General features: G+C 34.9%; 1 protein-coding gene across 4 annotated transcripts in view; it reads right to left on the reverse strand.

Annotated features, from left to right (window-relative positions):
• DIAPH2 (diaphanous related formin 2) overlaps positions 1–25,658 on the reverse strand; it is a 980,408-nt gene that overhangs the window by 362,514 nt on the left and 592,236 nt on the right. For all 4 annotated transcript variants that reach the window (XM_044235543.1, XM_044235542.1, XM_044235544.1 and 1 more), the window contains one exon: positions 18,042–18,166. In XM_044235543.1, the coding sequence (XP_044091478.1) occupies positions 18,042–18,166 (125 nt within the window). The remainder of the gene's footprint in view (positions 1–18,041; positions 18,167–25,658) is intronic.

Genomic DNA, 25,658 nt, shown 5'->3' on the forward strand with positions numbered 1-25,658 from the left:
ACTGTGTTCTGGTATTATACTACAAATTTGTTTTTTGATTTTCTACTGCACTGGAATATATGCCCAAAGACAGACATATATTTATATCTGTATCTATATACCTATCTAGACACAAAAGTTTCCTAACACTGAATCCTTAGTGAAAAACATAAACAAGGCTTGGCATATAGTAGGTATTTATATAAATATTTGCTGAATGAATAAATCTGTTACCATAGGAATAACATTATGGTACTATATTATCAATATTAATATATTATCAATGTTATTGAGGAATACATTACCAATATATTGATATATTAATAATTATTATATAATATAGAATAATTAATATAATCAATATATTAATACACAATATATCGATGATATTATTATCAATATCAACACATTATCAATATTATCAATACTAGTTCAATGACTATCAGGGGGAAAATTAATTCAACATTTACATATCCATTTAATGTTTGAGTGGAACAAGGAAAGGTACACTACACTGGATTTAGAATATAAGAACTTTTTGAGAGCTGAAAGGGACATTCAAGATCACCAAATATAGTTCCTTTGTATTTAAATGTATTTACTTGCATAACTTGGAATTATTTCATTTTCCTGAATTCCTAGGTTCAGACTAACTTATTGAAAGGTGATACTTTTATTTCCTCTTAACGCAGTAAGTATTAAAACACTTTATTCTCAATAATATTAAGATTTAAATGTAAAGTAATGACTTATAGGACAGGAAAATGAGTTTTGGCTCAATATTAGTATTATTAACCTAAACATACCTTGGCATTTATGTTATAAAAAACATAAATAATAATACGTAAGATATGTACAGAAAAACAAATAGTGAGGGAATCTGCTTCATATGTAGCATGACTAAGTTAATAAAATTATAGAAATCTTCCTTTAATTAATATATCAATAATGTTAATCTCATCACACACACACACCCCACAAATCAAAATCAGGTTTTTCCAAACATGCAGTTCAAAGATAGGACCTTGCTATCCAAAACTAGATCTTTTGGTACTAAAAAAACAAAATGAAACAAAACATCATTTTAACACCTAATCTTCCTGCAGGCAGTAGGTTTCTTCTGTAAGACTAACCCATTGAGCAGCTGCATTTCATTTTTATTTAAAAAAAAACCTGATCCAGTGTTTTTGTAGCTCTCCATTAATCTGTTTAAATAAAAAGTAAATGTTGAAAAAGGAAACTGCTGTAGTTAAGCTCTATGTAAAAGAGCAATGGGCAAATCTCTGGTGATGTGAAAGTTTGGATGGATAGCTAAATCTATTCGAACCTCTTTAGCTGAAAAATTCAAGCTCCCACAAGGTTCATAGAGCTTTAGGTTTTCCACTGAATCTGAGATAGCTTTTCAAAAGTACTGACATTCAATCCCTAGCCAATAGGAAAAGCAACTTTGGGGGAAAAAGTTAACAGAATTTTTGGAACATAAAATGTCCTTAGTATTTGGTTCAGTTTCATAGTTTTCTAATGCTCCAACTTTATTTTTTTTAAGATTTATTTATTTTATTTTATAAGTGGGGAGGGGCAGAGGGAGAAAGAGAGAGAGAGATTTCAAGTAGATTTCCCACTGAGCATAGAGCCCTTTGTGGGGCTCTATCTCATGACCCTGAAATTGCAGCTAATTAAATCATCCAACTAGCAAACTGTCAAACATCCTTAACACCTACAGATGAACAGGCAGAGTGATGCATCTTCACCCCTTCCCTGAATTCTTATCCATCCTTCACATGTCAACTCAAGCATTGCCCTCTCAAGAGAACCTTCCTTAATTGGGTTATGGATTGGCATGGTGATATAATTCTCTTCCATGTCACCTGCCATGGTTCCTTGTGGAATTAACATCTATCTCTTTCACCAGAGTAAAAACTCTCTGAGGATAAGCACTGTCATTTCTATTTTACTTGCCACTGTATTTCAAGTACCTAGCACGATCCTTGGCATATAATGAAAATCGCTAAAAAAAATTTGTGGAATGAATGAACCCTCAAAAATATCAAGTAGGTGCAAGACTTAATATGATAGATTTTACTGTGTATATTTCAAAGGAGGCACAATTAAGATAAAACAGCTTTTTAATCTATAAAGTATGATAGAAGTATGTAAGTTATTATTATAAATCCAAACTATAGGGCAGTTAAATGTATAACTGAAAGTAAAAAAATATCCACCTGCCTCATCAGACACATGCACGCACACGCACACACACACCCCTTTATCATATTGGAAACTATTCTGATTTATTTTCTGAGTTAAATCAGTAGTTGGCAGGTGGCAAAAATCACCCCATCTGGGCAAATACCACATAGTAGTTGGAAACAGAAAGGAAGAAAAATGAGAGTTAATTGCCTTTCAGCTCCTTATAACCTACCAAATACTGTTCAAACTCTTAAGATGAGTATTCTTGAACTTGTGGAATCTGAGATTTTATTCTTTAGCAGTAATAACTTTCAGCCAAACAGCCCTAGTTGATGTTCTTTAAACACATTTTTAAATCTTTAATGACTGAGTCTTTGTTTGATCTCTAACTTTCATAAAATCTTCCCCCAAGTTTTCAGCAGCAGTGATCTTCCATTGCTCTGAATTACTACTAAGATGACTTTGTGACACTCTATGTAGACCAAAGATCTTATATAGAATAAATTTTCCAATATGTACATGGCATTAATCATACCCATATTGTCTTTTTTTAAAGATTTTATTTAGATACAAATTAGTTAAAATATAGTGTATTATTAGTGCCAGGGGTTGAATTTAGTGATTCATTAGTTACATATAACACCCAGTACTCATTACAGCAAGTGACCTTAATGCCCATCACCCAATTACCACATACCCCCACCTACTTCCCCTCTAGCAACCCTCAGTTTGTTCCCTAGAGTTAAATCTCTTATGGCTTGCCTTCCTCTGTTTTTATCTCATTTTATTTTTCCTTCTCTTCCCCTATGTTCATCAGCTCTGTTTCTTAAATTCCACATATGAATGGCATCGTATGGTATTTGTCTTCCTGATTCACTTATTTCTCTTAGCATAATATACTCTCACTGCATCCATGTCATTGCAAATGGAAAGATTTCATTCTTTTAAAAAAATTATGAGAGAGAGAGAGAGCGAGAAAGCATGCACAAGTGGGGGGACGGGCAGAGGGAGAGGTAGAGAGAGAGTATCTCAAGCTGATCCCCACTAATTGTGGAACCCCACCTGGGGCTCAATCTCCTAAGACCATAACCTAAACCAAAATCAAGATTTGGACACTTAACCAAGGACCTCCTGATTTCATTCTTTTTGATGGCTGAGTAATATTGCAATATATATGTGTGTGTGTGTGTGTGTGTGTGTATAGTTACATATAGATATAGATATATAAATATATGTATATATATCTATATAGACATATATAGATATATCACTTCTTTATCCATTCATCAGATGATGGACATCTGGACTCTTTTCCATACTTTGGTTATTGTGGACATTGCTGCTGTAAACATCAGGGTACATGTACCCATTCAAATCAGTATTTTTGTATCTTTTGGGTACACTAGTAAATACCTAGTAGTGCAATTACTGGTTCATAGGGTAGTTCTGTTTTTTACTTTTTGAGGAACCCTCCCCACTGTTTTTCCAGAGTGGCTGCACAAGTTTGTATTTCCCACCAACAGTGTAAGAGGGCCCCCCTTTCTCTGCAGCCTCACCAACATCTTGTTATTTTCTATGTTCTTAATTTTAGCAATTCTGACCTTAGCTACAGCAACTTTTATTAGATACATCTCCACAGGCAAGGGAAAGAAAAGTGAAAATGAACTATTGGGACTTCATCAAGATAAAAAGCTTCTGCAGAGCAAAGGAAACAATCAACAAAACTAAAAGGCTGCCTATGGAATGGGAGATGCTTGCTAATGACATATGAGATAAAAGGCTAGTATCTACAATCTATAAAGAACTTATCAAACTCAACACCTGAAAAACAAAAAATCCAGTCAAGAAATGCACAAAAAATATGAACAAAAAATTTTCCAAAGAAGTCATACACATGGCTCACAGACAAATGAAAAAAAAAAAAATGCTCAACATCACTCATCATCAGGGAAATACAAATCAAAACTACAATGAGATATATACCTCATACCCATATTGTCTTATCACTTGGGTATACTGTTGATTTGCCTTAAAAACTTATATGTTTCTGACATGAAACATCCAAGTTTTATTCATTTTTATATACCTCACAGTATACAAATGCTTTATTCACAAGGCATATTTGGGCATTAAAAAATTGACAAAATAGATTCTGGGGGCAAGACGGTATAGGAGTAGCAGCCTGAAATGACATCAGATCCGAGCAGTTCAGCTAGATAGGTATCAAACCATTCCGAACACCTATAAACTCAACAGGAGATATAAGAGAAGAGCAGCAATTTTAAGAGCAGAAAATCAACCACGTTCTGAAAGGTTGGACAAGTGGAGAAGTGAATCTGAAGCGACGGGAAGACAGACTGTGGGAAGAGGGGACGGCTCCCAGCAAGCGGTGGAGCAGTGGAGCACAAAATCAGAACGTTTAGAAGTCTGCTCCACTCAGGGACATCGCTTTGATGCTAAGTGGAGGTGGAGCCCTCATGGGGAGAGTGTGGTCTCAGGTCCCAAAGGGTCAAAGATTGGGGGTGTCTGAGTGTGACAGAGATGCCAGGTATCAGAGCGGGCCAGCCAACTACAGAGACAGAGCCGAAGAGTGAGCTTTCACACCGGGGTTACCCAAAACCATGATCCAAGCAGAGTCAGACCACTGCTCTTTGAGGAGGAACTCCACAAGTGGCGCATCCGGGGAGAATTTCCTTCCTGCTATGGGAGGAGCTGTGTGGCAAGAACCTGCTGGGTTTGGAGACTCCAAATGGAGCCATGCACCAGAGACAAAAAAGTTCAGTCACAGGCCAGGTGAACTCAGAGTGCGGCCAGAGACCAGGAAGAGAGGACTGACTGACTGCTTATCTCTGAGGGCACAGTAAGGAGCAGGGCCCCAAGCTCTTGGCTCCTCTGGGATGGAGATTGGGAGGCTAACATATTTATTCCTGACCTCCAAAGCCGTATGGAAAGCATTCAGGAAACAAAAGCTCCGAGAGGAAACATGAGCATATTACTTAGCCCGGTCCCTGGCAAGGGTGGTGCAAATCTGCTTTGGGCAAGACATTTAAGAATCACTGCAACAGGCCCCTCCCTCATAAGATCAGCAAGAACATCCAGCAAAGACCAAACTCACAGATCAAGGAGAACAGCAGAACTTCAGAGCTAGGGGAAGGCAACACAGAATTCGTGGCTTTTCCCCCATGATCCTTTAGTCTTTCAAAGTTAATTTTTTTTAATTTTAATTTTTTCCTATTCTATTTTTTAAACTTTTCCTTTTCCCTCTTTTAACATTTTAAACTAGTTTATCTTAACAGTACCTTTCCTTAAAAAATCTTTAAAACCTTTATTGTTATTTTTTATCTCTTCATTGTATTTAACCTTATCTTTTGTATATATATACATACTTTTTCCTAAAAATTGTGGGATATAATTTCTTCTAATAGATCAAAATATTGCATAATCTAGCACATGGCCTTGTCCTAGTCTCCAACCTAATCACATTCCCTCCTTTTTTTTCTCTTTTTCCAACCAACTTATCCTCTTATTCCTTTTGTAGAACTTTTTAAAAATTTTCATCTTTATAGTCATATTCCATCCCTTTATCATGTTTACCCTTATTTTTGTATATATATATATGTTTTTCTTTCTTTAAAATTGTGGGAGGTAGTTTCTTCTAAGAGACCAAAATACACCCCAAATCAAGTTAGGTGGCTCTGTTCTATTCACCAGTCTAGTATATACACATTATTTTTTATTTTTCAATTTTTATTTATTTTCCCCCCTTCTCTCCCTGGTTTTGGACCTCTTCTAATTTGGCATACTTTTTTGGGGGGTCTTTGCCACTCTTATAGTATTTTATTCTCTCATTCATATATTCTTACCTGGATAAAATGACAAGGTGGAAAAATTCACCACAAAAAAAAAAAAAAAAAGAACAAGAGGCAGTACTGATGGCTAGGGACTTAATCAATACAGACATTGATAATATGTCAGAACAAGAGTTCAGAAGAACGATTCTCAAGGTGCCAGCTGGGCTCGAAAAAGGCATGGAAGATATTAGAGAAACCCTTTCTGGAGAAATAAAATCCCTTTCTAGAGAAATAAAAGCTAAAATCTAACCAAGTTGAAATTTAAAAAGCTAATAATTAGGTGCAATAAAAAATGGAGGCTCTTACTGCTAGGACAAATGAGGCAAAAGAGAGAATTAGTGATAAAGAAGATCAAATGATGGAGAATAAAGAAGCTGAGCAAAAGAGAAACAAACAACTACTGGACCACGAAGCAAGAATATAAGAGAAAAGTGATACCATAAGATGAAACAATAGTAGACTAATTGGGATTCCAGAAGAAGAAGAAAGAGAGAGGGGAGCAGAAGGTATATTGGAGCGAATTATAGTAGAGAATTTCCCTAAAATGGCAAAGGGAACAAGCATCAAAATCTGGGAGGTACAGAGAACCACCCTCAAAATCAATAAAAATAGGTCCATACCCCATCATCTAATAGTAAAACTTACAAGTCTCAGCAACAAAGAGAAAATCCTGAAAGCAGTTCAGGGCAAGAAGTTTGTGACATACCATGGTAGAATTATAGGATTGGCAGCAGATGTATCCACAGGGACCTGGCAGGCCAGAAAGAATTGGCATGATATATTCAGAGCACTAAATGAGAAAAACATGCAGCCAAGAATACTATATCCAGCTAGGCTATCACCAAAAATAGAAGGAGAATTAAAAAGCTTCCAAGACAAACAAAAACTAAGAGAATTTGCAAACACCAAACTCTACAGGAAATTTTAAAAGGGGTCCTGTAAGCAATGAGAGAGGCTAAAAGTAGTAGAACAAAAATAAACAGAGACAATATGCAGTAACAGTCACCTTACAGGCAATACAATGGCACTAAATTCATATCTCTCAACAGTTACCCTGAATGTAAATGGGCTAAATGACCCAATCAAAAGACACAGGGTATCAGAATGGATGAAAAAACAAAACCCATCAATATGCTGCCTACAAGAAACTCATTTTAGACCCAAGGACACCACGAGATTTAAAGTGAGGGAGTGGAAAACAATTTACCATGCTAATGGACACCAAAGGAAGGCTGGGGTGGTAATCCTTGTATCAGATAAATTAGATTTTAAGCCAAAGACTATAAGAAATGAGGAAGGACACTATATCATAATCAAAGGGTCTGTCCAACAAGAAGATCTAACAATTTTAAATATCTATGGCCCTAACATGGGAGCAGCCAACTATCTAAACCAATTAGTAACAAAATCAAAGAAACACATCGACAATAATACAATAATGGTAGGGGACTTTAACACCCTCCCCCCACTGAAATGGACAGATAAACTGAGAGAAAGATCAACAAGGAAACAAAGGCCTTAAATGACACACTGGACCAGATGGACACCACAGATATATTCAGAACATTCTAACCCAAAGCAACAGAATACACATTCTTCTCTAGTGCACATGGAACGTTCTCCAGAATAGATAACATCCTGGGTCACAAATCAGGTCTCAACTCGTACCAAAAGATGGGGATCATTCTGTGCATATTTTCAGACCACAATGCTCTGAAGCTAGAACTCAACCATAAGAGGAAAGTTGGAAAGAACTCAAATACATGGAAGCTAAAAAGCATCCTACTAAGGAATGAATGGGTCAACCAGGAAATTAATGAAGAATTGAAAAAATTCATGGAAACAAATGAAAATGGAAACACAACTGTTCAAAATCTGTGGGACACAGCAAAGGCAGTCCTGGGAGGAAAATATATAGCAATACAAGCCTTTCTCAAGAAAGAAGAAAGGTCTCAAGTACACAATCTCACCCTACACCTAAATGATCTGGAGAAAGATCAGCAAAGGAAGCCTAAACCCACCAGAGAAGAGAAATCATAAAGATCAGACCAGAAGAGAAATCAAGACAGCATGGTACTGACATAAAAACAGACACATAGATCAATGGATCAGAATAGAGAGCCCCGAAATAGACCCTTAACTCTATAGCCAACTAATTGTCGACAAAACAGGAAAGATTGTCCAATGGAAAAAAGACAGTCTCTTCAACAAATGGTGTTGGGGAAATTGGACAGCCATTTGCAGAAGAATGAAACTGGACCATTTCCTTATACCTCACACAAAAATAGACTCAAATTGTATGGAAGACCTCAATGTGAGACAGGAATTCATCAAAATCCTTGTGGAGAACACAGGCAGCAACCTCTTCGACCTCAGCCACAGCAACTTCTTCCTAGAAACATTGCCAAAGGCAAGGGAAGCAATGGCAAAAATGAACTTCTGGGACTTCATCAAGATAAAAAGCTTTTGCACAGCAAAGGAAACAGTTAACAAAACCAAAAGACAACTGACAGAATGGGAGAAGATATTTGCAAATGACATATAAGATATAGGGCACCACATATCTCAGTGTCTATAAATAATTAACATTTTTAAAGATTTGTCTATTTATTTTAGAGAGAGACAGAGCATGAGCAGGGGGGCAGATGGAGAGGGAGAGAGAACTCAAGCCAACTTCATACTGAGCCCAAAGATTGATGGAGGGCTCAATCTCATGACCCTGAGATCATTACCTGAGGTGAAACTAAGAGTTGGACACTTAACCAACTCTGCCACCAAGTCGATCCAATAAATTATATTTTTAACATGCAATGTAAATTTTAGATATCTAATTGAATTATGTGGGAATCACTGAAAGGAAATAAAGGGTAGATTTTGTTTTTAAATACAAAAATGTCTGTAATATGTAGTTTATCCCCTCGAATCTTAAATTTAGATCCTCCTTCAACCCCATCCTAGAATACAATCTCCTTTGGGTGAGTTCCTGGAATGTAAAAATCATTTTAATATTTATCTAATCAGACATAATGGGTGGGACTTTTGGAGGGTTTATTTAAATAAAGACATTAAATGAATTTCAAAGTCTAACAGCATCACAATTTGGATGATCTGTGAGAGTATGTAGTATTTTTAACAACCACTTCTATAAAATACTCAATATCCTTGGAAGTAAAATATTAGCAGAGAGCAAATCATGTATTTATTCATTCACCAGACATATTGAGCCCTAGTAGGTGTCAGGCAACTGCAGTACAAAAGATGATTATTACAAAACCCAATACAGTAAACTTATGCACACAGAGCGCTGGTATATCAGCAGGAGTTCAATCTTATCTCCTCTATGAAGCTGATCGAAACAACTTCCTTTACTAGGTTAACTTTTAGTGCATTTATAACCAATACCACATAACTAAACTTTATAAAACACTAAGCTTTTAGTGACTTCTCATAGATGTGCTCTCAACGAAATGTTAAGCTTCTTCAGAGCAGAGAGAATATTTTTTACTTCATTTCTATGCTTCAGTCAGTAGTACCTACTATACTACTAGGTTCTGTAGTAGCTGCTTAGTATCTGCTCACTAAACCTAGGGAATTGCTGGTAAAGCCAGTTCTTAAATTATCTATGCTAAGGGAGATAGTTAATGGAAAATAAAGGATAATATACAAGTAATTTCCATCTGGATTTGGAATGTATTTCCATACTTAACTTTGAATCACTTGCTTGGGTTGAGAACACATTTCCAACAAAATAATGAAGTTACCATGTTAATTCCCAAGTGAAGTCAATGCCAAAATGCTGTCTCACTGACCAAAAAGAGGAGAAGGAATACTGAAAATAACATTGTATTTCAACCTAAGGTATACTCATTAAACAATGAAATCATCTTTTATTGTTTGTTATAGTCTCACCTCTATCAATTGTATTACCTCTCTGACTACATCCCTTCTTTTTCTTTTTTTAAAATTTTATTTATTTGACAGAGAGAGAGATCACAAGTAGGCAGAGAGGCAGGCAGTGCGACAGAGGGAAGAAGGCTCCCTGCTGAGCAGAGACCCCCCCCCCCCACAATGCGGGGCTCAATCCCAAGACCCTGAGATCATGACCTGAACTGATGGTAGACACTTAACCCACTGAGCCACCCAGGAGTCCCTACATTTCTTCTTGAAAACAGGAAATACCTTTTAATCTTACTTGCTAAGTACCGTAGCATTTAATGTGTCATCTTTCATGGAGTATTCAAGTATCTTCAAATTCCATTTGTTATTTCTTTCTCTCTTCTACCAGAGTGAAAAACATAGAGATTTATTTAATACCTAATATCTGGATACCCTTGGAATAGCATAAGCATACTACTTCCTCCATAGTCATTCACTACATTTTAAAGAATGTACCTGTCTTCAGTTTTTTTTTTTTTAAAAAGGGAATTTGGAACTTAGATTTAAAAAAAAAAAAAGATAAAATTAAGTTGGACAAAAGCAGACCATGTTTGTAGATAAAGATTTTCCCTGGGGGGAAATACTTTATTTCTCATTTGTGAGGTTTAGGCCAGAATGATAAATTATATCTTATGTATGCTTTCTCCATTTTACAAAGCATGTTCAAAGTCATTATTATACCTAGTCCTAATAAGAACATATGCAAGGTAGGCAAGGCAATTATTATTGTTTCCGTTTTATAAATGGGACAACAGAAGATTTTTCCTAAGTTTGCAAAGACTAAGACCAGAATTTAGGTCTATTGTTACTCAGTCAAAGTATCTTTTAATTCAAATGGATGAATAAAAACACTTTGCATTTGTATAGAACATTAAAATTTAAAGGTACTTTTATATATATGGTGCAAACAGAATGGGCAGAGTATTTCTCAACAGTGTGTAAAATGAAATAGGATCTCTTTAGGTTTCAAATCAGTCCCATGATAAAAGAATCTAGAGATCAGTAATTGAACAGATTTTCTATGCATAAATTTGATAATGCCTTAGTAGCCATGAGAAAGACATTTACTAAATGTTTGCTTTTGATGAGATAGAGAGGGGTTGATACCTTCACCCCTCAGAACCATTTTCAACTGTTACTCATGACATTTTTTTACCCAAACAACATCAATTGTTGACTATGTCATATTCCTCTTCTCACCAATGATTTTGGAAAGCTTTTCTATAGTTCTTTTGTTAATTTTTCATTGATTTTCCATTCTCATCAAAATTCAATTGGATAATTTTAGTGATGTTGGTTACATATTTTTTTATCTTTCTAACTTCACCAATGAATTAGAACAATGAAATTGGTTATTATCCTTTTTTACCTTTGTAACACATGATTGCTAAACACACTGACTTGTTTTTTTTCTTGCATGTTTTTTAGTAGTTATGTTATAAAGCTAATTCATCTCCTATATATTGAAGTTTAAAACCAGTAGAAAAGAGCTGAAAATATTCAATGAAAAGCTAAGTTTACTTGCTGTAATTTTCATAAACTGTATCTCAAACTGATCCTAATTATAAATAACTATATAGATGTCTATTATAGGTAAAGATACTGATATATTTTTCTACATTATAAAAATAGTACATGATTGAGAGTTTACTACAAGAGTGTATTACTTGAATAGTTATACTAATATCACCTTCACTGTCTATAAACTGCATATTCAACACGCTATACATGCCTTTCTTAAATGAAAATAAAGTTTTAGTAAATTTTAAATCAAAACAAAAGGAAATGAACTCATAGATTCATGCTATGATACCCAATTTATGCCCTTGTAAATACCAAAATACCAAAATGGCTTTAAATTATATATATATATGTATGTATATATACATACAATAATTATATATATACATATATACATATTATATATACATACAATTATATATATGTATGTATATATATGCATGTACATACATATATATATATAAAAAGACATTTGTATGTTACCTGTTATTTAGTACATGTGCACATCGAAAAAACGTAACTATATTGGGCTATTTATTTTTTTAAGCTTTTAAAAAAAAAGTCATCCCTGCTCAATGTTAATAAATCTTATAGAAAAACTTGTAATCTCTTAAAACTTAGCTTCTGGTGGGAATAATGAGAATTTGTCAGATTGGGGGGGTACATTAACTCTTTCAGACAAAATGCATCCCATTTTATGTTCTGAAAAGATGGTTTCCCATATTAGTCTCTAGTGGCCTAAAAGGATTTATGCATCCTTTAAACTGAGCAGTATATTCTCATCTTACCATTAGCATCATGAACCAAATGTCTATCAATTCCCTAAACAAAATTTGAAATAGATAGCTTGTAGTCTAGGTAATTTTGAGCTGAAGTTCAAACAAGCAAGACTGTTCTAATAGAAAACTTCTGTCCTGACAGATCCTAAGAAACACCTGCTCCGTTCAGAAAGTTTCTTAGAATGTGACTTACATCTAAGGGTAATTCTTAGTATCTTCATTTTAAAAATTAAAACGTAACAAAAGAATAATATTTGAAACATTTTAGACTCATTTCTTTTGTCAAACTGAAGTTATGACAAGATAAGAAGCTAATGCTTTCTATTTACTTGCAGAACATTTATTAAGATAACTTTCTACAATGCACTGTGCCAGGTTTATTGCAGAGTACTCAAAAGTGAGTAAAAATCTGTATCTCAAAAGACTTAATAACCCAGTGTGCAAAACAGACATGCATATAAGCAGAGAATAAGTAAGCTAGCAAGTATAATAATCAGAGTATTAAGATGTTGTAAGAATGCAGGGATAGGGAAATTTTTTTTTTTATTGCAATGATTAAGGAAGGCTTTCTAGAGGAGATGGTATAAGTGAGCAGCTAATTTTTAACTTAGTTAACAAACCTTTCCAGAAGAAAATTTCTCCCATTTGAGGGAGACTGGAAAGGAAACAATAAATAGACAGTGAACAAATGTGGAGTTTATCTCAGATTTATAAAGTTTTCTGATTCCAGGGTTATACAATACCATGGCTATGAGCACAAGGTTTAGAGTCTGAAAAATCAAGACTTGAATCCTGGCTCTCATTAACTAGACTTACTATATATGTGGCTCAATCTTTGAACCTCTGTAGACTCAATCTTGAGATATTTTAAAGTGGTTTTAATAGTAGTACCTAACCCATAAGATTGCTTTGGACATTACTTGAGATTATTTGTGTATGAGTGTGTGTGTGTGTGTGTGTGTGTGTGTGTACATATTTGTGTGTATATTCCTAGCACTGTGACTGGCACATGACATTCCCGAAACAGTTTGCTATTATTACTATTTTATTATCACTTTTACTTTTATTATTATATTTGATTATACTTTCTATTTCAAATCAAGGCACAAATAATTAAAATAAAAGACTTGATACTATTATGAAGAGTGTGTATTTCAAAGAATGGTAACTATCTTCCTTTTTAAAAAGGCAGTATTTTCCCTATGTGGTTTCCTGAAACAGTTTGCTTTTCAGTGTATGCATTATCTCCATTACTGACAACGTTTATTTGTTGGTTGGTTGGTTGGTTGATTTAATCCTGGACCCTCTCTCCCTGAGCGGTCTCATAAAAAAGTTTGCTTTGTTGCTTTGAACCTCCTAATTTTCTGAGTTTGAGACCAGCAGGCAATTTGGAGGTAATGAAAGAGAGTCAGATCCAGTGAAATTCCCTCCAGACTAGCCTAAGGTTCTCCATTTTTCTTCAGGAGCTAGAAAACAGCCTGGATTACTATATCCATATGAAAAAAGTGGGGAGGAGTTAGCTTTTGACATTTCTTTTTGTTTTTGTTTTGGTGATTACACGGCATTTACTTCACAAAGTGTGAATCATTACCTCACAAAAAACTGTTACTGGCATGTTTTCAAATGTGATTAACATTACTGTGGTTGAATAATAACTGTGGTTTTTTTCATCTTGAAAAAATTCCCTTACTAAAGAAAGTGGAATAAAATTTTTAACTACTTCGAAAGACTTTCCTTCCTACTATGAGGAAATCCTGGGAGTGGATAGTTGAAGGGTGTTAATGTCATTAACCTTCTGTTAGCTCTTCTTGTCAACGTGTTAAAGGTGCCCCTGCTGCTGAGTTACACTCCCTGCCCTCCAGTTGGTGAAATGATTTTGCCAGCACTCAATCAAAAAGCTAAGCTGGTTTTGGGCAATAGACAGCCCCGTCATTGACAAAACCTATGTGAGTAAATGTGGTAAAAAATTTGTCAACAGGATATAAGCAGTAAGGTCAACATTGTTGTTAATGTGCTTTTTAGCCAGTTTAAGATGCGAAGAATAAATCACAACATATATTTTAAAAGTCTAAGAAGCCCTCTTTTAAGAATGGTGTTCTCTCCTGTCAGAAAAAGCAAGGAGCAGTAAGTAAAAGTGATGCTTTGTTTTAAAAAAAGGCAAGAAAGACTCTTGTGCAGCCACACCACTGGTCAAGAAGAAAAAAACAAATGCATAAATTGGAACCCACAAATAATGTCAAATCAGAGAACAGTCCCAAGGATTGGTTAGCAGTCCATTCACAGGGTTCCCTCTCATCTCTTTTTAGTATGGGCTATTTTTCAAAACTCTGTGATTTCAGGTGTGATTCTGAACCTCACCCCACCATTATTAGCAACAGGAGACAAACACACACGTAGAGTATATAATTTCTTGTAACCTTCAAAGAGAAAAAGAGAAGGCTCTAGAAATTAATGAATTAAAATGAACAGGGCTATTACAAATAACTTCATGAGCTGTTGAAGTTATTCTGACACGATTCGAGCTTAAAACAATGAAACAGGCATACGGGTGGTCAGTTTTAGCATCAGATATGGAAAATACTCCTCATTTAATAAATAAGAACATCTTTGAAAAGTTCAAATATGTAAAGTTAGGAATGTCTAATACAGAGGAAACATTCAATAAATGAGAATATTATCATTGTTAAACTTAGTAAAAAAAGAATATAGATTCTATTTTAATTCACTGCATAAGTGAACTACAACTTCCAATATTATAATGAGCCTAAGCCCATGAAGAATACCAAGAACTTTGCTTTTTAAAAAAAAAAAATCAGGGTAATAGCAATAATTTCCCTACATGATTATTTAGGTTTTTGAACAATGTGCATTTCTGTATATATATAGTGCTGGTTTATCCATAACAGATCACCCCCTTTGATCCTAAAACCTCCCTACTTGCTAGATTTATAAGACAATTTCCTCACATTTCCCCATTTCGTTTCCTTATAAAATTAGTTTTGTTTACTCTTCCCATCTATTTTTTTTTTGAGTTAGAAAAAGCAACCAATTTTGGACAGAGAAAGGGAGACAGAGGTGGTAAGGTTCCTTCTAAAGCTACTGGCTATTTTTCAGGATGCAGAAATAAGCCTGAGCCACTCTCCATTCATAGAAGAGGTTTATTTTTTATTTATTTATTTATTTTTTTTACTTTCTTGGTTATTATTTTTTTTTTTTACATTTCCTTTAAAAAGTTTTTGATTATCCTTTCTAAATCTGATTATATTTTACATGCATGCACCAAAAAGTTGGTGATTTAATTTAATGTTATTGAAGTTCCTGAGATTTTTTTTAAGATTTTATTTATTTATTTGACAGACAGAGATCACAAGTAGGCAGAGAGGCAGGCAGAGAGAGAGAGGGAAGCAGGCTCCCTGCTGAGCAGAGAGCCCGATGTGGGGCTGGACACCAAGACTCTGGAATCATGACCTGAGCGGAAGGCAGACACTTAACTACTGACTGAGCCACTCAGGTGCCCTACAGCATTCTTTCTGGATTAAAATATCCTTCTCTTACAGAAGTGCCAGAAGAGTACAAAAATATTAACTAAGCACCAGAATTCACATAACATATATACATACGAAGATCATGTATATTGTTTGTCATTTTCTAGATTAAAACTCTCAGTGGGTGCCTATGGAGTCTTCCAAAGCAAGAATAGTTTGAGCAACAGTTCTATCATCGTAGTTCATTAATTCGGACTTTTTATTTTACTATTTTTTAAAGATTTTATTTATTTATTTGACAGAAAGAGACAACAAGAGAGGGAACACAAGCAAGGGGAGTGGGAGAGGGGGAAGCAAGCTTCCCACCGAGCAGGAACCCTGATGCAGGGGCTATCCAAGGGTCCTGGGATCATGATCTGAGCCTAAGGCAGATGCCTAAGGACTAAGCCACCCAGGCGCCCCTAAATTGGAGTTTTTAACCAACTAAACTTAATATTCTAAACTTTTTACCTAAAATAAATTGCTGTGCATTATTTTTTTCAAAAAAAGTACGATATGCAAAGTAAGAGCCCCATACATTTTAGTATCATTTGCAATCCCCTTGTGGACAGTCACACTTTAGTGCCACTTAAATGAAGAATAACCATTCATCCGTAACATAAAGATACAGAAGGCTCTGGATTTTCATTTTAAAGTGCTTAATTACCTGCATAAAGACAGAAATAAAATAAAGAGTCTAGGCCAAGTTCATGACTCTGAAGTTACTTTTTTTTTTTTTTTAATAAATGAGCAACAAGGCCTCCTTAATGTTGTTATGTGGCCATAAGACAATCGAAGAAGAAAATGTTAAAAAGAACAAAAGGATAAGGAATTAAATTCAAATATATGAGGCAAGAACCAAAATCAAAAGCTGAAAGATGTGGTGGTGTTTTCAGCCACAAGACAATATGATATATTTGCAAGGAAAATCTAATCAAAGTTAAATCATAAAGTTAAATCTTCACATTAAGTATCCTGATGAGGGAAGTTATATAATCCAAGGTTATTTTTGAGGATTTCCTGCCTCTAGTCACCCACAAACTTATGTTTCCAGTATTCCTAGCTATTAAAGTACTTGGCATCATTAATGGACCACATAAAATACGGCATTAATTCATGAACCCAAAGCCTTAGAATGAAAAACCATTTTTCACATAAATCTAAATTGCCATTCTCAAGTAATTTGAGTTAGGTTCCGTAATTTCTAAGTTTGGCAGGAAAGTAAGCATATCACAGAAGAAAAAGGCAATAGATTTAACCTTGAAACAAGGTGACTTCCATATAGTTGTTGAAGAATTTACTTATTACCAGATAAAGAATTTATAGTATTTATTCCCTTCTAATGATATAAAATGGTGATCAATCAGCAATTCAAGATATTTATTTAAACCTAGAGGAGGAGGATATGGCTTTAACTTCTGAAAACCAAAATAGAAAAAAAACAACAACCCAGCTCTAATGTAGTTTATCTTCAGATGCTAGATTTAACATTAAATAATTCGATCTAAATGCTATTTCTCAAGTTCTTCTTTCATATATTTCTGTTTTATCTGAATCTACTGTATATAAAATGGGGTTTAAAACTATCTATTTAGAAGGAAATGCTTAATGTTATATACATAGCTTCTACAATTTATTTAAATACATAATCTCCTCATCAATTCATCTATCCATCCAACCAGGCATTCATTTTACCTATCCTTCTCAATCCTTTCAGTCTTCTGATATTAGTCATTTTCTGAATTGTCCTTTAATATTCATGTGTGCCCTCAGGAAATACCTGAACACATGCAAAGAGGAAAAAAAAGTGCCTGACCAAAAAATCTTATGGTGATCATTTCCTTTAACCAACTGGTTACATAAGGGGATTATTTGTTTTGTTTTTGGTTTAATCAAGCCTTATAAGACTTACCTTGCATATTTATTGGACCTTTAAATGAAATGCTTCTTTGAGAAATGGCCTTTTTTTTCTCATATAATTGTTTCCTTGCCTACTCTACCCGGTTCCAAACATTGTCAACTAAAATTTATGCTGTTGATGTAACAACAGCCTATTCACAAACTCACCCAGACAGTCTGAATAGATAGACTGGTAAGTTTAGAACTACACAGTAAATACATATGTGCATGTCCATGCGCGCGCGCGCGCACACACACACACACACACACAAACACACACAGACAGAGAGAGAGAGAGAAAGAGATTGAGAGAGAAAGAGAGAGAAACTAATAAACAAAATGCTTGAATAAATAAAGGATATTGTCATCTTCTCCACAAACTTATCATGTTGATTTTCTGTTTCGGGGAATTTCTTGATGTCACGTTCCAGATTAATAATTTGTTGTTCCATTGCTGTAAGGTTGCTCTTGAGAATTTGAGCTGAAACTAAAGAACAATGTGCAAAAGTATTTAGAGTATTTTACCAAATATTCCATAAAACTAAAAGAAAACAGTATCATTTATTTTCTAATGTGCAGAATAGTTCCACGAAGTCAACTCACATTTTTCTGAATTACTGCTTATGAAGATTCTACTCTCCATGACATAAGTGAAAATGTGTAATATAATATACCAAATAATCATGTTTAATAAGAGAATGTCACCATTTTATTCAGCCATTAGTTCAAATGAAGCCATTTCTATTTAAATTTATTAATGGAATTCCTAATAATTCATTCTTTAAAATCTAATTTGAAGATTAAAGAGAAACCAAGGTTCAAAGAAATCTTACTTTGCTGATACATGTTCTTGGCTATATAAATGATATAAACTATAAAAAGGGTTCAAATAGTTTTCTTTTGCTGAAACATCCTGAGTTTTAAAAACCAACATCTATGATAAAAGTTTTTATCCTTAGTACTTTTCATATACATAGAGATGTGAAAGTTACTGTTAATACATAAAGAGAATTAAGAGCAAACCCCAGAAATACATATGCACATACATAACAACAAAGCTTCAGTGTGCCCTCAAATACTATCATTAATTGCTTTAATTACCCATAACATTATCTGTACTTTTTTCTCTGCATTGACACCAATAATTTTAAGAACTGTATTCAAACTGCTCCTAAAAACACGCACATTTTTCAGATTTCTTATGATGCCCTCTCTTAGCAGAGGTACTTTTTAAACTATTTTATAGATACTCTATGAATGAATGACTGCCAACTACAAATGAAGGCAATTCTATCAATATCAATGCATTTGGCAGATTCTAGTTGAAAAGACAAGGTTAAGTATTAGAATTTAGTAGGTTAGACTGTGACACTGGTTTTTAAATCCAGGCTCTGAAACACTGTTCTTTTCATTAAAGGACTGTGAAACAGAGAGTACTATTACAATTCTTTTTTTTTTTTAAAGTAAATTTTGTTCTCATTCAGAGGCATATCGGAATTGCAATAAAAAATTTAAGAGCTGACAAAATCAAACTCCTGGCAAATTTTAGCCAGACTCCTCTGACACAAGTTCATCACATTGACACCCACACCTTTATAACTTTATAAGGAGAAATTGCCTTAAATATACATGGAAGTTCAGAGACTGAAAATCAAACACCAACACTAAAGACAATTTTTTTCTATTAATATGTCAATTCAAATAACACTTTACAATTAAGTTACACTTGTTGAGCTCTGACAAGCTTCAAAATGATTCTTTATCAGAGAAGTCTGCCAAAAATTTACTAATGGCTTGACAGTCATTGCTTGCTTTATTTAAAGGATGACTTCGCTGCGCAGGAAATTATTTCCTCTTTCTTTCTTTTTTTTTTTAAAGATTTTATTTATTTATTTATTATTAAATTGATTTATTTATTTTCAGAAAAACAGTATTCATTATTTTTTCACCACACCCAGTGCTCCATGCAATCCGTGCCCTTTATAATACCCACCACCTGGTACCCTAACCTCCCACCCTCCCGCCACTTCAAACCTCTCAGATTGTTTTTCAGAGTCCATAGTCTCTCATGATTCACCTCCCCTTCCAAATTACCCCAACTCCCTTCTCCTAACACCCCTTGTCCTCCATGATACTTGTTATGCTCCACAAATACGTGAAACCATATGATAATTGACTCTATCTGCTTGACTTATTTCACTCAACATAATCTCTTCCAGTCCCATCCATGTTGCTACAAAAGTTGGGTATTCATCCTTTCTGATGGAGGCATAATACTCCATAGTGTATACGGACCACATCTTCCTTATCCATTTGTCCATTGAAGGGCATCTTGGTTCTTTCCATAGTTTGGCGACCGTGGCCATTGCTGCTATAAACATTGGGGTACAGATGGCCCTTCTTTTCACGACATCTGTATCTTTGGGGTAAATACCCAGGAGTGCAATTGCAGGGTCATAGGGAAGCTCTATTTTTAATTTCTTGAGGAATCTCCACACTGTTCTCCAAAGAGGCTGCACCAACTTGCATTCCCACCAACAGTGTAAGAGGGTTCCCCTTTCTCCACATCCTCTCCAACACATGTTGTTTCCTGTTTTGTTAATTTTGGCCATTCTAACTGGTGTAAGGTGATATCTCAATGTGGTTTTAATTTGAATCTCCCTGAGGGCTAGTGATGATGAACATTTTTTCATGTGTCTGATAGCCATTTGTATGTCTTGATTGGAGAAGTGTCTGTTCATATCTTCTGCCCATTTTTTGATATGTTTGCCTGTTTCGTGTGTGTTGAGTTTGAGGAGTTCATTATAGATTTTATTTATTTATTTGACAGAGATCACAAGTAGGCAGAGAGGCAGGCAGAGAGAGAGGAAGGGAAGCAGGTTCCCTGCTGAGCAGAGAGCCCGATACGGGGCTTGATCCCAGGACCTGATCCAAAGGCAGAGGCTTTAACCCACTGAGCCACCCAGGCACCCTCCTCTTGCTTTCAAACTGATTTTTTTCACTTGCATTTTTCCAGCTGAGTCTCAAAAATTACTCAAAAGATATGTTCTCCTCTTGTGCTTGATTGAAAAATTTTGAAGTTATGAAATTCACAACTTGTTATGTCATGTAGGTTACATAAAAGTAATAAACTCTTTAACATTCCGTAATAAACAAAATGTGCCCAAAGGCCAGGTTTAGGTCACATTAGTAATACTCCCATTAGAAGAAATGGTAATTCCAGTAGTAAAAATGGGATGGTGACAATGATTCATCTTCTGATTGTTCAATACAGAAATAGCCTAAGCAAGTACTATGCACACAAAAGTCTAGATATCTCAAATAACAAGAGAATATTTTTAATCAAGTTGAATTCTGAATAAAGCACTATTTGCTAGACATCTTTCCTCCTCAATTTCACGTGTCAAATCCTAAATCCTCTAAAAGTCCCTCCAGAATTCGAGTCCAAATTCTCTAACATTTATAGGCACTTTTGTTTGTTCAAGTGATCTTCCACAGATCACCTTCCACTTTGGTAATTTGTTTTTGTGCACATAAACACAGAGCCTCCATTATAAAACCTGAACCTACATAATGGAAGTATCTATATCTAATACTTTGCTTATCCCTCTGCATTTGTCATAATTAAAACTCAACAAATGTTGGGTGAATATGAATATTTCAGAAGTTTTGGTTCACATTTAAATTTATGCCCACTTTTTTCAGTTTCTTTTTTAAAATTTGTTTTTATCTAAATTCCAGTTAGCTAACATACAGTGTAATATTATTTTCAGGTGTACAATATAGTCATTCCAAACTCTGATAAAACACATAGTGCTTCTCACCACAAGTGCACCCCCTAATCCCCATCACCTATTTAACCCATCAGTTAAGTGTCTTATTTCTGGCTTTGTTTCTTTCTTTTCTTTCTCTTTGCTTATTTGTTTTGTTTTCTGGCTCTAACCCTAACCCTGGCCATAACTATAACACCCTAACCCTAGATTTGAGAAGAAAAAAGACACACACACACACACACACACACACACACACACACACTATTAGTCAGGCATAAAAAGAATGAAATCTTGCCATTTGCAATGACCTGAATGGAGCTAGGGAGTATTATGCTAAGCGAAATAAGTCATTCAGAGAAAGACAAATACCATATGATTTCATTCATATGTCAAATTTATGCCTACTTCTGCAAATGAATGTGCATACAGAAGTTAGATACAATCATGATTGGAAGTTACCATATCAATTACTAGTGAGAATGGAAAAGAACCAGGAAGTTGAAATATGTCTAATAATATGTAAAGGTGCAGGGTTGTAGCAGATGCTTAGACAAACAGGAAAGTAAGGAACTGGGATAAGGAAGGGAAGGAAGGGACACCTTTGCTAGGCTCCTTTGTCTTTCCCTTTAATAAATTAGTAATTTATGCCTAAACTAAAGAAAATAAAATATCAGAAATGTAATAATCCAAGGATTCTAGATCAGATGCAATTTCATGGTTACATTAAATGAACAATAATTTAAAATGTATATCCTTTAATTGATGGAAATATAGTATCTTAGGCTTACAAGTGAACTTAAAAGAGATTTGAACAAGCCTCTCAAATTTTAAGAACTTAGGTTATTCAGTGTCATGGTCTACATTCCTAGAAAATAGAACCTAAGACAAAGCTTGCCTTATTAGGGGTGAAAGTGGGGTATAATCAGAGGGAAACGGGCATGAAGGAAAGGGGAAGAAAGTGAATGTAAGGGAGTAAGTTACTGAACTGGCCATAGCTTTACAAAAATTACAGGTGGTTTCTTAGAGTCCCAGGTTGTCTCCATCAGGGCCAACTCCTGTTTCAGGAGCATTAACTTCCCATTTCAAATGGGGAGCAAGACAAGTGGCCCAGGCTTGGGGGTGGGGAGTGGCCTGGAAAGAGATGCTCAGTGGATCTACAGTGGTATATAAATTAGATACAGGAAAAAAAAATAGATCCAGAACAGAGGATTCATTATACCCTAAGTGGCTTGTTCCTTTGACAGTTGATATAATTAGAAAAATTTGTTTACTTATAATCAAAATCAGCCTATTTGAAGTCTTAACAATTAGTCTTCATGTTGCCTCATAACAACACTGATTAAGTCTATTCCCTATTTTAGGGGAAAGATGTCACTTCCATCTTCTTCTTCTTTTTCTTCTTCTTCTTTTTTTAAGATTTATTTATTTGAGAGAGAGAGAATGAGTGGGAGGGGCAGAGGGAGAGTTAGAGGGAGAGAGAAACTCAAGCAGACTCTTTGCTGAGCACAGAGCCCCATGTGGGACTCGACCTTACGACCCTGACCTGGTCACTTGCATCTTCTTAATTTGCCCAGGCTACAAAAACCCAAGTTCCTACAACTAGTCTTCCTAAGGTATAGGGGTTAGTTATTATTTGAACTCTAAAGTAATAACTAAAATTCAGTGAGTACTTACTATGTGTAGACTTTTCGATTTTATTTATTTATTTGACAGAGATCACAAGTAGGCAGAGAGGCAGGCAGATAGAGAGTGGGAAGCAGGCTCCCTACTGAGTGGAGAGCCTGATTCCGTGCTCGATCCCAGTACCCTGGGATTATGACCTGAACTGAAGGCAGAGGATTTAACCCACTGAGCCACTCAAGTGCCCCTATGTGTACGCTTTATTTTAACTAGTTTTATGTATTAACTCATCTAATCCATACAAAAACTGTATGAGGTATGTACTAAGCTCAAACAAGGCTATGATATGAGCCCAGTGATATCTTCTCAGGAAATTATAAATGTAAAGCAATGTCTCTAGGACCTAGAAGGCCAGAAACTTAAATTAAATCTGTGCCCATTGGTACACACCATGTCACTTAAATTAGGGGCCAGGCATGATCTTAGGAGTCAGATCCACTTAGGTTTTAATTTTTGCCATATCAAATACTAGTTGGGTTACCTTGAGCCAGTCTCTTATTCTCTCTGGGTTTTCATTTCCTGATTTGCAAAATGAAGATAATAATACCTTCCCTAAAGCTGGTTATTAAAGTAAAATGATTTGCTGAATATAAAGCTTCTATCTTTATACCTGGTACGTATAGGTAATCTATAAATATTCATTTCATATTTCACTATTCTTCCCTCTTTTCCCTACCTTACTGCAGACAAATTCCTACTATGTATGTGCCACCAAGAATTAAACAACAGTTTAGATATAATCTGAATAGCAATAATAAAAAAAGCAGTTACTTCGTAGTTGCCACCACACTATGGTCTGATTTAATATAATTCAATATATTTAATATAATATTTTATTAAATATCTTAATAAATATAATAAAATAACAAATATTTTTATTAAATATTTAATAAATTTATTAAGTATAAAATGTTTTTAAATATCTAATTGAATACAATATTAACCTCCTTTCTAATCAAAAGGACTAAATACAGACTGTTTCCTGTTTGTAGGTTTTACAGGGTACATGGAATTTTAGGTCTGGGAATCAGTGACAATTATACTAATGAACATCCAATTTGTTAGAGATAATAGCAAGTTCCAAAATTTAAAAAATATATATTTCTGGAAATTAAAACCTATGCAGTAGTCTGTATTCCTCTGCAACATTTACAAGTTAGTTATTTTGGCTTTCTAGCATTTCTTTTCTTGCATAAAAGATAACAGGGTTTTGTTTTTGTTTTGTTTAGGTTTATTTTGAGCATTAGAATTAACATGTGTTTACCTGCCTGAAGTACATTTGCTTCAGCCCTAAAAAGTTGGGAGTCAGTGTTGATTATTTAACTATTTAATTAGGTCCCTAGCTGGGATGCCTGGGTGGCTCAGTCAGTTAAGTGTCTGTCTTCAACCCAGGTCATGATCCCAGAGTCCTGGGATGGAGCCCCACATCAGGCTCCCCCTCAGCAGGAAGACTGCTTCTCCCTCTGCCTGCTGTTCCCCCTGCTTGTGCTCTCTCTCTGTCAAATAAATAAAACCTTTAAAAAATAATTAGGTCCTAGCCTCCATGACTTCTAATATTGAGAAAGAGAGAAAGAGAAGGAGGGAAGGAGAGAGAATGTGTGTAGGGAGTTGAGGGGGAGAAAGGGAAGAGAGAGTTTGAAATATTTTTACTGGATGTGGTGGGAAATGTAGAGTACTTAGAGTTCCAAGAACAATAAAACACCAGAGTGGGTTAGAAATGTTTGTCTCCTGGGGCGCCTGGGTGGCTCAGTGGGTTAAGCCGCTGCCTTCGGCTCAGGTCATGGTCTCAGGGTCCTGGGATCGAGTCCCACATTGGGCTCTCTGCTCAGCAGGGAGCCTGCTTCCCTCTCTCTCTCTCTGCCTGCCTCTCCGACTACTTGTGATTTCTCTCTGTCAAATAAATAAATAAAATCTTTAAAAAAAAAAAGAAAAGAAAAGAAATGTTTGTCTCCTGCATCATCTCAGACTCAGGGTATATTTTTGTGCCTGCCATTATTTAGTTCATTAATATAAACTAGGGGATCTTTAATGACAGTGCAAACATTTTCTATCTGAGTAAATTTCCACTACAGGCATTTTCAATGACTGATTAGTCAGTCTGGTGGCACTTCAATTTTTTTCTCTCATTTCATTTTTTACTACTGAATTACTTTTATTACTGAATTATTTTTGCTATTCAGATATTGAATCTGACACTAAAAAATTAAATTATATCTATCAAGTTCTTTATTATAGCTTCCTTCCTTGTACTCCATAAATAACCTTTTAAGCTCAGTATACTCTCTTGAGTTATATGTAGGGAGAAACTTTCCCAGCAAATCTTATTTATCTACTTACTTCAGTTGAAAAATATACATGGACTTTTTTCCTGGCTTCAAGCAAATATTTGAGAGTGTCTTGATCTTTACTCAAAACATTTTAAATGATAGGTCTGCTCTAATTCATAGTTTTAATAAAAGTAAAGTATAAAACCAATATTTTAAGGGAGATTTTAAATGTAAAGACTCTTCAATTACATATTATATA

The sequence above is a fragment of the Neovison vison genome, chromosome X, assembly GCF_020171115.1.
Source record: "Neovison vison isolate M4711 chromosome X, ASM_NN_V1, whole genome shotgun sequence".
Classification (NCBI taxonomy): Eukaryota; Metazoa; Chordata; class Mammalia; order Carnivora; family Mustelidae; genus Neogale; species Neogale vison.